At 50.7% G+C, this 14,644-nt stretch overlaps 1 protein-coding gene across 2 annotated transcripts in view; it reads left to right on the top strand.

The window, feature by feature from the left end:
• The window catches only part of LAMA5 (laminin subunit alpha 5), a 467,726-nt gene that overhangs the window by 26 nt on the left and 453,056 nt on the right, over positions 1-14,644 (top strand). For both annotated transcript variants that reach the window (XM_069243153.1, XM_069243152.1), the window contains exon 1: positions 1-793. This exon is cut by the window's left edge and continues 26 nt beyond it. In XM_069243153.1, coding sequence (XP_069099254.1) covers positions 530-793 — 264 coding nt within the window. In that variant the 5' untranslated portion in view covers positions 1-529. The remainder of the gene's footprint in view (positions 794-14,644) is intronic.

The raw sequence follows: 14,644 nt of genomic DNA, 5'->3' as shown, positions 1-14,644 counted from the left end.
GGTAGCCCTGTCTCCGGAGCAGCCCGTCCGGCACCCCTCGCCAGATCCCAGAGCGGAGGCGGCCCCTACACAGCTCCCGTCCCCGGAGGAGAGTCTATCTCTGCTCGCCTCTCCAGGGGCGCCCCCTCTCCTCAGCCATGGGCAGCCACCTGCAGCATTGAGCAGACCAAGGACCCAGCCCTTCCAGCTCCTGTGCCCTCTGCCCCAGCAGAGGACCAAGCCCTCGCCAGAGGACCCAGCCCTGCCAGCTCCTGTGCCCGCTGCCCCAGCAGAGGACCCAACAGGCGTCAGAGGACCCAGCCCTGCCAGCTCCTGTGCCCGCTGCCCCAGCAGAGGACCCACCAGGCGTCAGGGGACCCAGCCCTTCCAGCTCCTGTGCCCTCTGTCTCAGCCGACCACAGCAGAGGACCCGTACCCCTGCCAGCTCCTGTGCCCTCTGCCCCAGCAGACCACGGCAGAGGACCCGGCCCTGCCAGCTTCAGTGCCCGCTGCTTCTCTTGGCTTCCCCGGTGGCACCCTCTGAGGGGTGATGGCCCCCGGGCTGGCTGTCCCTCTGTTCTCAGCGCTCCTGCTCATCCTCCCAAACTCAGCACTAGGGCAGGAACTGCCAACCAACACCCCCGGAGTGAATGGATACAGTCTGCACCCTCCGTACTTCAACCTGGCCGAGGGCACCCTGATCTCAGCCTCGGCCACCTGCGGGGAGGAGAAGGAGACGGGCCGGGCCATCCCCGACCTCTACTGCAAGCTGGTGGGGGGGCCTGCGTCCGGGGACCCCAGCCAAACTATCCAGGTAACCCTGTGTTCTGTAGGGGCTGCTGTATGGCTTCTGTAGGTGACTGTGCACAGACCACCCTGGTGACGGTACATCCTCACGCATGGTCCCCCGCAGAGCTGGTCCGGTCTCCCCTGCCCCTTGTAGGGACCAGTGCACCCTGGCAGCGTTGTCCCCCCACAGCGAAAGGACCCCAGTAACACTACACGTATATAGTGACCCCAGATCCAGCATGCTATGCATGAGACCCATGTTACCCAGTCCGGGTAACCCCGCAACCCACTGGGGACACTGTTACTTATAGGGGTGCATAGGCAGTGCTCTATATCTATACGGACCGTTATAGCCCATTGAAATGATCCTAAGTGCGTAGAATCCACTGCGTGAACTCTATAGGGTATCCCATATCGGTCTATGTGCAGCCTATAGGGCATAGTGAGTATTAGCGTCACGGCAGCAAGGGCGTCTTTACTGACCCTGGGCTGTTATCCCGGGGGGCGGGGGTGGGGGTGGGGGCAATGCCCGCGTTCTGCAATGGCACTCGATCTATTAAAGCACTGCGCGTCAGTCATTTGAGACACATTTGTGGGAAGGGGGCACCCGCCAGATAGGCGGGGGGCGTTTCATCACACCCCCTAATAGATGCACTCTGTACAATGTTGGGTACAGGTGCTTTAAGTCTGGTATGGTGAGGTGTTTGTCGGATTTCACTCAGGAGCTCTCATGTCAGGTTGCTGAGGTGACCCACTGGGGCGCCGGGGCCTTTGTTATGCCCCTGCGCCCATGCAGAGAAGTCACCGCATCCGCCGAAAGCAGGAGCATCGACGAAACATCACAGTGCCTATAGTTGTTGTAGCAAGAGCGCCAAGATAGCGCCGGGATCTGTAAGGGCTGTCACTGGAGGAGGGGTGGGGGCAAGGGACCAGGTGTTAAGTAGTAGTGAATGGGGGGGGGGGGGGGTGCACAGGGAGGTCGGCTCTCTCTGTAACACTGCACTTTAATAAGGCGTCTGCGCGCTGTACCGGCTGAGGTGAGGGTGGTGGTTGGGGGGTCACGCCAGTAAAATAACGCCGCAAGCCATAGGTTCCACTGCTGGGAGGGGGGTGGGGGGGGGGGCTTCCAGGTGACCATGCCAAGCCAGCTGTAGCCGCACTGGACGCTGCCGGTGCGAGCTGTCAGTGCCGGGACCTAGGCACAGCACGGGCTGGTGAAACAGCACTAGGGCTGCACAGCACATCACTGTGCACAGCGGTGAACGGGTATCCCCGCACCCCCAGTCTGGCCTCATTAGGGGGCGCCGTGCCGCTCTGTCAGCGCATCCCCCCGGAGGCACCTGTAGGGAGAGCTGTACCCGGGTCCGTAGAGAGAGCTGTACCCGAGCCTGTTGAGAGATATACTCCCCATAGAGAGAGCTGTACCCGCGTCTGTAGAGAGAGCTGTACCCGAGCCTGTTGAGAGATATACTCCCCATAGAGAGAGCTGTACCCGCGTCTGTAGAGAGAGCTGTACCCGAGCCTGTTGAGAGCTGTGCCCGTAGAGAGAGCTGTACCCGAGCCTGTTGAGAGATATACTCCCCATAGAGACAGCTGTACCAGCGTCTGTAGAGAGAGCTGTACCCGTAGAGAGAGCTGTACCCGAGCCTGTTGAGAAACATACCCCTAATAGAGAGAGCTGTACCCGAGCCGGTTGAGAGATATACTCCCCATAGAGAGAGCTGTACCCGAGCCTGTAGAGAGAGCTGTACCCGAGCCTGTAGAGAGAGCTGTACCCGCGCCTGTAGAGAGAGCTGTACCCGAGCCTGTTGAGAGCTGCGCCCGTAGAGAGAGCTGTCCCCCCGTCCGTAGAGAGAGCTCTATCCGAGCCCGTAGAGAGCTATACCCGCACCTGTTGAGAGCTGGATCCCCTTACAGAGAGCTGTCCAAGCGCCCGTAGAGAGAGCTGTCACCACACCTGTTGGGAGCTGTATCCCTTTACAAAGAGCTGTACGCCAATAGAGAGCTGTACCCGCGCCCGTAGAGAGAGCTGTACCCGAACCTGCTGAGAGCTGTATCCCCGTACAGAGAGCTGTGAGCCAGTAGAGAAGTGTACACGTCCCTTTAGAAATCTGTTCGCGGAGGAGGAGTGTACCCGAGCCTGTGGAGAGCTGTACCCCGCAGGGAGAGCTGTACACCTGGGAAGGTGCAGGCTGTCACAGCTGTGACCCGACCGTGGATCGGGCAGTTTTATTCTTCATTTACTGAGGGTACGATCAGACTTATGTTATAGAGCAAACACCTCGCAACGGTGCCAACGGGCCATCAAAAGGCTAGTGCCATGGGGGCAGAGCTGTGTTGGTGTGAAGCTGACGACAGGGAACATAAACTTTGGTTCTTGTGACCTCCGTATTCACCTGAGCCCATTTAATATGAGCAATTTGCCCCATCATACATTTAAAGGGGTAAAACTTTGTAGGAGTTTAACACTTCCCAGCAGCCCAGGCGGGCCCGGCATTCCCTTATTCAGACAAGTCCCCCTGGCATATTGGTAGCACCCTGGCACGGTGTCTTCTTAGTAAACGCGCCCCGAGGCCGCTTAATTAGCAGTGTGCGCTATATCTCCCAGCACTGAAGGGGTTTCACGCCCCTGGAAGGCGTTTCCCCTGCGGGTTAGTGGGAGAGAGACCTTCACATGTTTAAATCCAGGGAGACAAGGAGTCTTTGTTAGTTTCCTCCTGGGGGATCCGAGCCCCCACTCACCCCGGGAGGAGTGGCAAGTGATCAGACACGGTTGCCTCCCCCTTCTCCTCACCCCTCACGGATCTACCTCCGAGACACTACATTCTGCTAGGAAACCTTCATTTGTTGGATTTCAGTGCACACCCTCAGTCTGAGGGCATCATTCAAATACCCCTGTCAGTGAAATTGTGATATATTTAACACACATGCAAATTGCTGGTTGTTTCGCAAAGTCGATGTTTTATTACAAAGGGAAGGTGAATTTAAATGTATGTGCTCGGGCCCTTTCTCTAGATAAGAAATGTGCCAAATCATTTACGCCGATCTCAGCTGCCCTGGTCAGTTCCTTGTTGGAAACAAGTGATGCAAATGTTACATGTATGAACCTCTGTAATGTGGCCGAGTTCAGTCTCTGCTTCTGCAGTTGTTCCCTTGTTCTCCGATGAGGCGTGACTACTGTGACCAGGACATGTATTGCGCACCCCATAACATGAGAATGTGGTGACTAGTGTGTGAGCGGGACATGTTTTGGGCTCCCCTGAATCTGAGTATGTGGTGACTAGTGTGTGAGCAGGACATGTTTTGGGCTCCCCATAACATGAGAATGTGGTGACTAGTGTGTGAGCGGGACATGTTTTGGGCTCCCCTGAATATGAGACTGTGGTGACTAGTGTGTGAGCGGGACATGTTTTGGGCTCCCTGAATCTGAGTATGTGGTGACTAGTGTGTGAGCAGGACATGTTTTGGGCTCCCTGAATCTGAGTATGTGGTGACTAGTGTGTGAGCAGGACATGTTTTGGGCTCCCCTGAATCTGAGTATGTGGTGACTAGTGTGTGAGCGGGACATGTTTTGGGCTCCCTGAATCTGACTATGTGGTGACTAGTGTGTGAGCGGGACATGATTTGGGCTCCCCTGAATCTGAGAATGTGGTGACTAGTGTGTGAGCGGGACATGTTTTGGGCTCTCCATAACATGAGAATGTGGTGACTAGTGTGTGAGGAGGACATGTTTTGGGCTCCCCTGAATCTGAGAGTGTGGTGACTAGTGTGTGAGCGGGACATGTTTTGGGCTCCCCTGAATCTGAGAATGTGGTGACTAGTGTGTGAGCGGGACATGTTTTGGGCTCCCCTGAATCTGAGAATGTGGTGACTAGTGTGTGAACGGGACATGTTTTGGGCTCCCCTGAATCTGAGAATGTGGTGACTAGTGTGTGAGCGGGACATGTTTTGGGCTCCCCTGAATCTGAGAATGTGGTGACTAGTGTGTGAGCGGGACATGTTTTGGGCTCCCCTGAATCTTTGCATGTGGTGACTTGTGTGTGAGCGGGACATGTTTTGGGCTCCTCTGAATGAGGATTTGGTGACTAGTGTGTGAACAGGACATGTTTTGGGCTCCCCTGAATATGAGAATGTGGTGACTAGTGTGTGAGCAGAACATGTTTTGGGCACCCCATAACATGAGAATGTGGTGACTAGTGTGTGAGCAGGACATGTTTTGGGCGCCCCTGAATCTGAGAATGTGGTGACTAGTGTGTGAGCAGGACATGTTTTGGGCTCCTCTGAATATGAGAATTTGGTGGTGCTGTGTGATCGTGGGCAGGCAGCTGCACAGAAGGGAAGCCGGGTCACATGAGGAGGGTAGGGGGAGCTGTGTTTGGGGGCTTGAATGGAGACGCGTATGACACCCCTCCTCTTTCCCAGGTGAGGCACGGCTGGGGATCAGGGTTGGACTGGCCTACGGAGTCACTGGAATTATGCGATTTTACTACCACAGTTTTTTCACATAACTATGAATATGCTGCTTTGTTACATAATCCATAACCTCCTGCATAATCTGCAAATGTTAACATAAAAAGTGTCTAGCTGGAACAGATGAAAGCCAGGCTTATATCAAGGGGCGAGACTGGTTACTTGTGTTGAATATTCCCATTAGGAACAGGGTCAAGACTGGTTTGCATATGTCTGGGTCCAAACTGAGGTGGCCTGGTGGGTGAAAAACGATGGCTTGGGACGTGGCTCAAGTGATTCCCAGTTATTGAAATTAATTCAAGCATTCCCCCCCCTTTTTCAGCAGCAGCATTGGGCTGCTGTTTACTTGACTGGGCACTCTCTTTCAGAAAGATCTCAAGTAAACAAGCAAGCACTTATTTACGGGTTACCTGAGGATATAGAAAGGATCTAACTAAGTTGTCCCACACCACATAACTTTAGAAACATCTTCATTTTTAGCAAAGCTTTGAAACATTTTTTTAGGTGATTAGTTTTCAAACATGATTTTTGAAATATTTGACCCCCCCCCCAAAAAAAAAAAAAATCCATTTTGAATAAAGAGGCAAGACAGCTATGGTGTGCACCCCTGGGGTGGCCTGGGCTGCTATTATACATGGACTCATTTATTAATTGAAATGGAAGATAAGTTTCTGTACAGAGCACACCCTGAAGTTTTGTATTTCAAAGTCTCTTATATGTGATAATAATGAAGAGAGAGGCGGCAAAGTGGAATGAAACAATTGCCTTGAATCACACAATTTGGTCAAGAGGGGAAGCTGGGATTGATCCCAGGTTTTCTGGTTTCACATGTACATTTCAGCCGCTAGATGTGCATATTTTACTTCCCCTGCTTCCAACTTACACTCACTTCCCCACTGCCCCTTCAAACCCTCCTCCCGACCGATACCCCGCTGGCACCAAAACCTCGGCCATAGCACAGACCAAACGTTTGGCCCGTGGGAAAATGTTTGCGAGTATCCATGGGTTGGAGAGAGAGCGGGACTTTCAGGCTATCCCTCTTTAAACAAGGGGTGGGGGGGGTGACCTTACATCACATAGAACCCGGAAGTGATGGGGCAGGAGAGGCCGTGACCATCCAGCGAGGAGTCTCTCCACAGGGGTATGTCGTCCACCCATCCCACACGACCCCTTCCACCTCGTCTCTTACTCTCTCCACCCTTAAGTCCCAGGGGTCTCTCCACCTCCACCGCAGGGTGTCACGCCACGTGCGTGACAATTTCACTTTCTCCCCTGTGGGTGCTGACACCGAGCGTGTGCCCGGCGTCAGGGTAGTGTGCGCTCTCGCCCTTTTGTTTATAGCAAGATTTCACTTTCGTTTGCTTTATGGGGCCGTTAAGTGTTGCTTGGAACGGCGCCCAGTTTCACTCACTCAAAGGGCGCACATCATTCATGTAGCCGGATCTCTCTAAACGACTGGTGCCCAGTGGCGTAACAGAGGCCCCCGCAGCGGGGGGAGACGGAACAAGCTCCAGCCCCTCGGCACAGTACCCTGGCCAGAGAGCCCCAGAGTGGACGCTCCTTGTACTTTGCAGGGGCCCCCCTCGTTACGCTTCTGAGGGTCCCGTCTCATCCTGACGCGTGTGGACAGGTGTTGTCTCTTAGGAGCCCGACCCGTGAAATCTGCGCTGTTTCACTGAGCGGGGGGAGTTTGGGCTGGGGGGGCAGGTGTAACCTCCTCACCCCCACAACCATACATAATAAATCCCGCAACGCGAGGACGGGGCGACGAGTCCACCTGTGAATGCTGGAGGGAGCGCTAGACAGCTATGGTTAGGGGTGAATAACACACACCCTGTATGGGGCAAAACAAGCGCATCGAAGTCGGTTCAATTAGGTTTTGGGCCACTGTCCTTGGGGGCAGAGAAAACCTTACCTACTTCAAATGCTCTGCTTTGCGAGCTGTGTGGCCTGAGAGAAGCCCCCTTCTTTTAACAGCCCACCCCCATGTTGTTTGTTAAACGCGCCCCTCCCCCAGTTAAGTGATCGGAGCATGTCTTGCTGTTCCTGGAGATAAGAGCCCAGAGTACTAACATTTTGAAGGGATGGGGTACGCTCTGGGGTGTAGCGCCTTTTCCCTCTGCGAGGCACACCATTATAGTCCCGTCAAGATTCCTCTTCTGTGGGGGCGGGGGAGCTGGATGTCCCCCGCCACCTCTAGGCGCTTTCTGCACCCTGCGCTATTTAAGCACTTGCCCTGTTACCTTTAAGTGTTTGCAAAGCCGGCCGGAGGCTCCGTTGATCACAAGGCGGGATTGAAGGGTTTATCACTGAAAGGGAGCCTGGGGGGGGGGGGGGGGTGCTGACACCGGCCTTACTCCCTCCGAAGGTTACTTAAACCCTGTGTGCAGCGTGCCTACCCTCTGAGGCAGTGTTCCCCAAACTGTGGTCCGGGGGTCGCCAAGCCTCCTCAGGGGGTCCACGACTGCTTAGAAAATTAAATAATAGTAACAGATGGTTAAATGTAGGATTGAACATTTTAAATCTTAGTATAAATGTCAAAGGAATTTGAAACTGGAGGCTAAACATCACCTTAGTATCCTCAGATGTGAGCAGCGCAGGTGCTTCAAACAGAATATAGTATGGACGATGTGTTTAATTAAATTTAGAAAAGCTCCAAACTTCCCACTAAAATTAAATTGTTATTGTTTTATTTATACTTTCAGGCAAATTAAATAAAATGTGTTATAATTTGTGTAGGTGTTTAATGGAATGTTTGTTTCTGTATCTTTCGTGTATTGTTTTGCGTTTCAAATCACCAACAGTGTTTAGTTCGGTGCCCCGGATTCCAATAATGATCCAGTGGGGGTCCCCAGATTTCACTAATGGTAAAGTGGGGGACCACAGACGTGAATAGGTTGGGAACCACTGCTCTGAGGGGTTGGGTGCAGATCCGTGTACAGATAGGTGTACCCCTGCGGTGTGTGTCCATCCCGTGCCCAGGCACCGTACCACAGGTGGTGAGGGGTAGGAGCCCATCTTGGGCCGGCCTGCCTGGTAAGGGCCAATGTCAGAAGAGCCGGCTGTGACCGCCTCCCTGGGCTGTGTGTTGTGGCCCCGGTGAGCTGGCCTTATTCAAGACACGCACCGCTTACCTCTTATTTACCCTAAAGCTGAATAGTGGCTAGCCCCCATAGCACATGTAAAAAAGATTCTGACGGTATATCCCACCAGAGTGCCCACTCAGGTAGTACAAAACTGTGTTGCGGAGGTCTTGACCCACATGCCTGTTAGTCACTTTTTGGTGCCCATGACTCTGTTTTTTGCGGTCTCGCACTGATAAAAGCATTTTAGTAAATAGTATCTGCCAGAGTGCTGCAGTGTGAACACCTTACATCCCAGTGCAGGCTTATTCCAGCGTTTAAACCAAGTTTACTCTGCTATTGAGCTTTGTACATACTTGTAAAGGGAATGGAGCGCACCCTGTGTAACCTGTGACCCCCCCCCCACGACCTTACTTAACTGGTGATTCCCTCAGAACGTCTGCCAAGCTGGCCCTAGTGTCTGGGACACCCAGGCAGCCCCCCAGTCACTCGAATCCTGCCCAGGTGACTTGGAAGAAGACCATGGCCTAGTAGGGCTGGTGGAAAGACAGTCTGGTTGCAACTATTGTATTGGGATTGTATATTTAGGTAGATCTCCTAACTGAATATTTGCCATTGTTTTCACAGCAGGTATTTCCCAGAAAAGAGGTTTAACTGTGGATTACTTCCTGTAATTCACTGTGCTGAATTGATTTGCAAGATATATAGCTTCCCTAAAAAAATAGAAAACTTAAACACAGCATTTAAACTTTTTTTGGGTGCTGATAACGTTGACATTGGTGCTCGTCAACCATTAACCAGCTCACCCTTGCAGGCCCATCCCTGATGCAGGCATCTACCAGTAAATCCTCCCAGTGCGTGGAAAAAAACTTTTTCAAAACAGAACCTAAACGTTACACTGTCCCATATTGCGCTTTGTTTTCTTTCTTTATCTGTGTATTGTTAAAACAAACACTTTTGTGTCAATGTACTACAAAAGAAAGGCTTACGTTAGAAAGCATGTTTTTAACTTTATCTATGCGCTTGAATTTACATTTTGGTGTATAAAACACATTTTTGCATAAAACTAAGTTTATATATTAGCACATTATCCCCAATAAAACATACGCTTCTCTAAACATTAATGGTCATATCTGCAGTCCCAGGCAAACAATGAATACTAAACTGATGACCCTCAACTGCTCTTAATCATTCTAAAAATTACTCCAATAAATTAATGTCAGGTAAGATATATAACAAGTAATATGGCCTTATATTATCATCTCCGTCTTCAGTGGATCTTTATAATTTGTCGGCCTTCTGCCTCATGGTTTGTAAATGTCACTAGATGTCTTTGATGGTAATATAGGCCCTATTACACAGTCACACATTACGTATTTTTTTTCTTTCTGCCTTCTGTGTTTAACACCCGAATGGGAAGGGCAGAGACAGATAAAACTAGCAATACTGCTCCACTCCACAAAGAAACAAATAAACCAGAGTCGGTCAGAATGTACTGTAAAATGTAAAATAATTAAAAAAAATTAAAAAAATTGTGAGAACCCGAACTTCTACCATTTGACTTATAACCGTTTCCACTGCATTAAAGGAGGTGTGCGATTTTTGGTGGTTGTGCAGAGGATCAACTGCAGTTGCAAGGAACAGTGACAACATGTAAAACAAGCGTGGGCAAAGCCAATAGGTCTGGGTTTAGTGCGCTAACATCCGCAGCGTTAGCACATTATTATAGTATACAAACAGGTCTCCGCAGGAATGGGGAGAGAGGGCTGTAGTTGTAAAGTAATCTCTCATGCAGTTCAATGCAAGCACTGCAGCGGAACGAGGACGCATACACCCAAACAGCTGATGGCATTAGGTGACAGAATACTCCATATCAGTGCTGTTCGCTTTGGTATACCTTTTGAAGGACCCAGGGGCATTGCGCAGGGGGAAGAGCGCCATGGGCTCCCCTTAGGGCTTCGTGAGCCCAGAGCTGGTGTGCAGGGCGGTCACCGCTCACAGACACATGCAAGGCCCCAGCAGCACTGTGTAATGGTCCAGTGATGCTATGCATTGGTGCGAGGTACCAGGCCCACCGCACAGTGGCCTAGATGCAACACACGATGCCCCCGAGGCACTTTTACGTGGCCACGGTGATTGTGCAGTGAGAGTGTAGAGGGGAATCTGGATTTTGAAGCTGAGTGCCAGGGCCTAGATTTCCACAGGCATGGTATGGAGGGCTCCGGGGCCTGCATGAGGGAGCAGGGGAGGTCTGCAGTGCACTGTGGAGGAAGGCCTCTTGGGCAGTGCGCGGTGACCCTGGATTGGTGCGCTCTGGCCTGATGTTTCCCCACACTACAAGTAGTTGGGGGCACAGCTCCCAGGGTTGGAGTGCAGTGCAAAGGTGGTAGATATGGGCTCAGAATCGCGGAGCAGTGGCATACGGACCCCGGCCACTGAGAGTAGAATCGGCGAGTGTGGCAGGGACTGGACTCCAGGGCAGGACACGGTAAGCCAAAGCCAGTGCACACGCAGTGTCCCTCTGACCCCCCCAGGTGTTGTTCTGACTGTGTAGTTTAAGGTTGCCTGCTTGCGTCATTTATCCGTTGAGTACTAGTCCTTTTTCGAGTTCGATTATTTTCTGCTGCCCGCAGACATTCTCACAGCCCTGCTTTGCCCCGTGCCTTTTTTTTCTTGCATCGCCTTATAAGATATTGTTGTCTTTCGCAAGCTTATTATCAGATGTTTCCCAGGCCAGGAAAGCTGGGAGCCAGGTCCGCCAAGTCCCCCAGAGAGTGTCTAATCTGCCCTTTCTGCCTCCACGGCCCTCCAGTCCTCCCTCTCCCACAGTCCTTTGCGCGAGCCTTCGTTCTCGGTCTGACACCAGTGCTGTTCTTGTATTTGGAGGTAGGGTGGCTGTGGGCTGGGATTTTTGATTAAGGCTTTCACGCAGTGCTGTTCTGACAAAGACCTCGGACCAAGCGAAGTGGCCCTGGGCTTGGAATCCGAAAGTTTGAGAAAGTACAGCCCATCTGGAGCATCAGTTTCCCCGCAGGAAAGAGCTATCACTCCTATTTACCAGTGCCCTTCCTTTAAAATACGATCTCAAGGCCTGTTGTGCCTTCATTAATCCCACAGGCCCACTCAGTCAGCAAGGAAAAGTGGATAACTCCCTGGCCTGTTGAGATCTAACTAGGGCCAGTAGCGATTAAAGCAGTGGTTCCTAACCTTTGACCTCTGTCGACCCCCACTTTATCATTACTGGAACCCAGGGACCCCCTCAGAATCATTATTGGAATCGGGGACCCTCCACTGAGTCATTACTGAAAGCCGGAGACCTAATCTTTTAATATTATTTAATTTTAAGCAGTCGCGGACCCCCTGAGAAGGCTTCACAGACCCCCAGGGGTCCCCGGACCACAGGTTGGGAACCACTGGCTTAGAGACAAGACACACAGGCTTATCTATTCCAAGTAAGGCCTGCACTTACTGTTAAAGGCTCCCTTGTCCATGAATGAGTCTGGTGGTGTTTGCAAAGAGCCCTCCGTTGTCCATCCTTTCTAACTAGAGATTGTAAAAAGTCAGAAAGGCCCTTCCAGTCTGCCCATTGCCTTCCTATTAAGGCTCCAGGCTCACTCTGTATGCCCCTTACCAGCAGAATCACAGCTCCTCTTCCACAGACCATCTGTTGTGTCATTAGTGCCTTTAGATAAGGACTCCTGGACCCGTCCAGTCTTCATTGTGCCTGTAGATTACCTGCCCACAAACCCCACCAGGTCCATTATGGCTGCCATGTTCCTACAGATAAGGTGTCAAGGCCCATCCAGTCCAAGAAGTGCTTGCAGATACGGATTCACTAGTAGCTCATGCACATGGGCCCGCCCCTTTCCAGCCTCACCGACTCTCTCAAGCCTCCATTTAGGGACCCCAAGCAGGGTCTCCTTAAAGATTTATGGAGCCTAAGGCAAGACATATTATGGTACCCACTGTTTAGTACAACTTGGAATTTTAATAATCCAATCCCGCTTGATGACAAACCATTTTATATTGTATCTAAACTTTCACAGAAAACAGCTGAACGGTGTCTTGCCTGAGGGCCAAAATTGCCTTAAAATGACAGTGGATAGCGAGACAGTCGGAGGTAAAGGGAGGGTGATAGGTGTCCGTACAAAATTCAATGAAAGTGAGGGAAACTGACATATGTCACTTTACAAAGAGGACCCTTGGAAGGTGGGGGCCCTATGCAGTCGCCCACTTTTCTCATATCTTAAAGCGTTTCTGACCCCAGGCCAATCCATTTGTCTGTTTTCCTGCTGTTATGCGGCTCAGGGCATTATTGCGTTTGTTCATTTCCCCGCCAGTTCTGCATTAGCAGGTCCTGCTGGGTCCTACTGGGTCCCCAGTTTTTCACTTCCATTCTCATTATTGTTCCTGTTTATCACGTCCCGGCATAAACCGCAATCAAATGATACAGAATTCTTAGAGGCTAAGCTACCACTTCTCCTCTTCCCATCTAAAAATAAAATGAGTAACTTAGCCATACCTGCCATACAGCAGACTGACAAGGAAGCTGCCCGACCATGTCAAGAGAGCGGAGTTAAAAAGAAGCCCCCAGTCCCTAAAGCAGAGTGAAAAAGATGCTCTTTAAACCATACTAACAAGGGAGAACCATTTCCTCGAAAATCCTGATCCAGAATCCTCCCTCCCTTTAGTAGACTGTCATGGAAGCCCTCCTCTCCCATATCCATAGGCCAGATGTACAAGGAAGAGAAGCAGACTGCCATGGGAACCCCCACACATCCCCCGTCCCTAGCAGACTCCCAAGGAAACCCCACTGCCCTATAAAACAAGCATTTGCAATGCAACGGGTCTCGCGTTTGCTCATGTTAGAGCTGATAGCGTTGTAAACTCCTAACCCGACTTTTCACCTATCGGCAAAAGTGTATTTATGTACGTAAGCCGAAAAAGTGCATTTAACTATGTAAAGCGCTCGACTTCTGCCAAGCGAAATCACGCTAGTAAATTAGAGAAAAAGTAGTCCACGAGCCGGACAGAAAACAGCGAGCTTTGCATGTTTTCTGTACTTGGTCGATGCGCTCAAGGAGGGCTAGCCACCGGAAAAGGTATGATGTTTGCATGCCTTCGACTAATGAAAGCAAGCAGATTTTATTAGGCAAGCCCACGAACCAATGAAAAACACTGATGTGACGTCGACAGGGCTCCGAGGCCTTTTCTGAACACTAAAGCGTCTTGCTGCGATACGCATGAGCGAGCGCATGCAACGCAGGCACGACCCTAAAAAACTGGCAAGGTAGCCCCGCACTTTTCTTAGAGAAGGCTGCCAATGAAGCTGGTGTAGTTCTGTGTAACCTAATCACCTAGAATTACCCCAAAATTCTGCAAGATTAGGTGGAAATATACTAGAAGAGTAAATCTGCATTTAGCAATGTCTTTTTTTTTTTTTCAGCGGTAAAAATGCCCCTGGACGCGAGGGTGTATTTTGACATGAGAGATAGCACTAAATGAAAAACAACACAAACAGCAGTGCACACAACCGATCACACTCATTACATTAGTTGATTGTATGCTGATTACGCCCCAATTTACTCTTAATTACACGAGCAGGCATATTCGCATAATTATTGGTAATTCTACTGCAATGAGCAATGCAAATTACCAAAATTACTCCGATTATGCTGGCGTAATTAAAATTACTCCCAGGCCTAATTTAAAGCAGGCTGGAACTAAGGCCCTCCTTCCCTAGAGCTTTCTGACAAGGGATTCCTCACCCTTGAGCGGGCTGTCAAAGAAGTACACCTTAACTATATCCATGACGAGGAACCCCCGCTTCCTAAATCAGATTATGAAAAAAAAACTTTTGTAGAGCAGATTGATAAGAACCCACCTCCCTGCACCAGAGAAATTTGACATGGAGCCTGCCCTCAAAGAGCAGACTGACATGGAAGTCCACTTCCCTTACACCTGGCCTGAGCGCAGACTGTCAAGGATTCCTCCCCCACTTCCTTCTCTATAGCAGACTAGCATGGAAACTAATCTCTTCCCGCTGATGTGAATTCCCCCTCCCCTCCCAGAGCAGAGTCACTGGGGACTCCTGGGACAGAGTGAAAAGGAACCCCTGGGATAGGGTGACCAGACAACTCAGATTTCCCTTAGTCCCGATTTTTAAAGGACTGTCCTGGTGTCCTGACGCTTCTCTTAATTTTAAATAAATGTCCTAGTTTTTGGGACAAAGGTAAGATTATTAAATAAATGTCCCGGTTTTTAGGACAAAGGTCAGATCATCTACAGAAGCATAAGTTTAAAGAGGCCTACAAAGTATGAAA

The sequence above is a fragment of the Pleurodeles waltl genome, chromosome 7, assembly GCF_031143425.1.
Source record: "Pleurodeles waltl isolate 20211129_DDA chromosome 7, aPleWal1.hap1.20221129, whole genome shotgun sequence".
Classification (NCBI taxonomy): domain Eukaryota; kingdom Metazoa; phylum Chordata; class Amphibia; order Caudata; family Salamandridae; genus Pleurodeles; species Pleurodeles waltl.
This window is presented reverse-complemented; position numbering and strand designations above follow the sequence as displayed.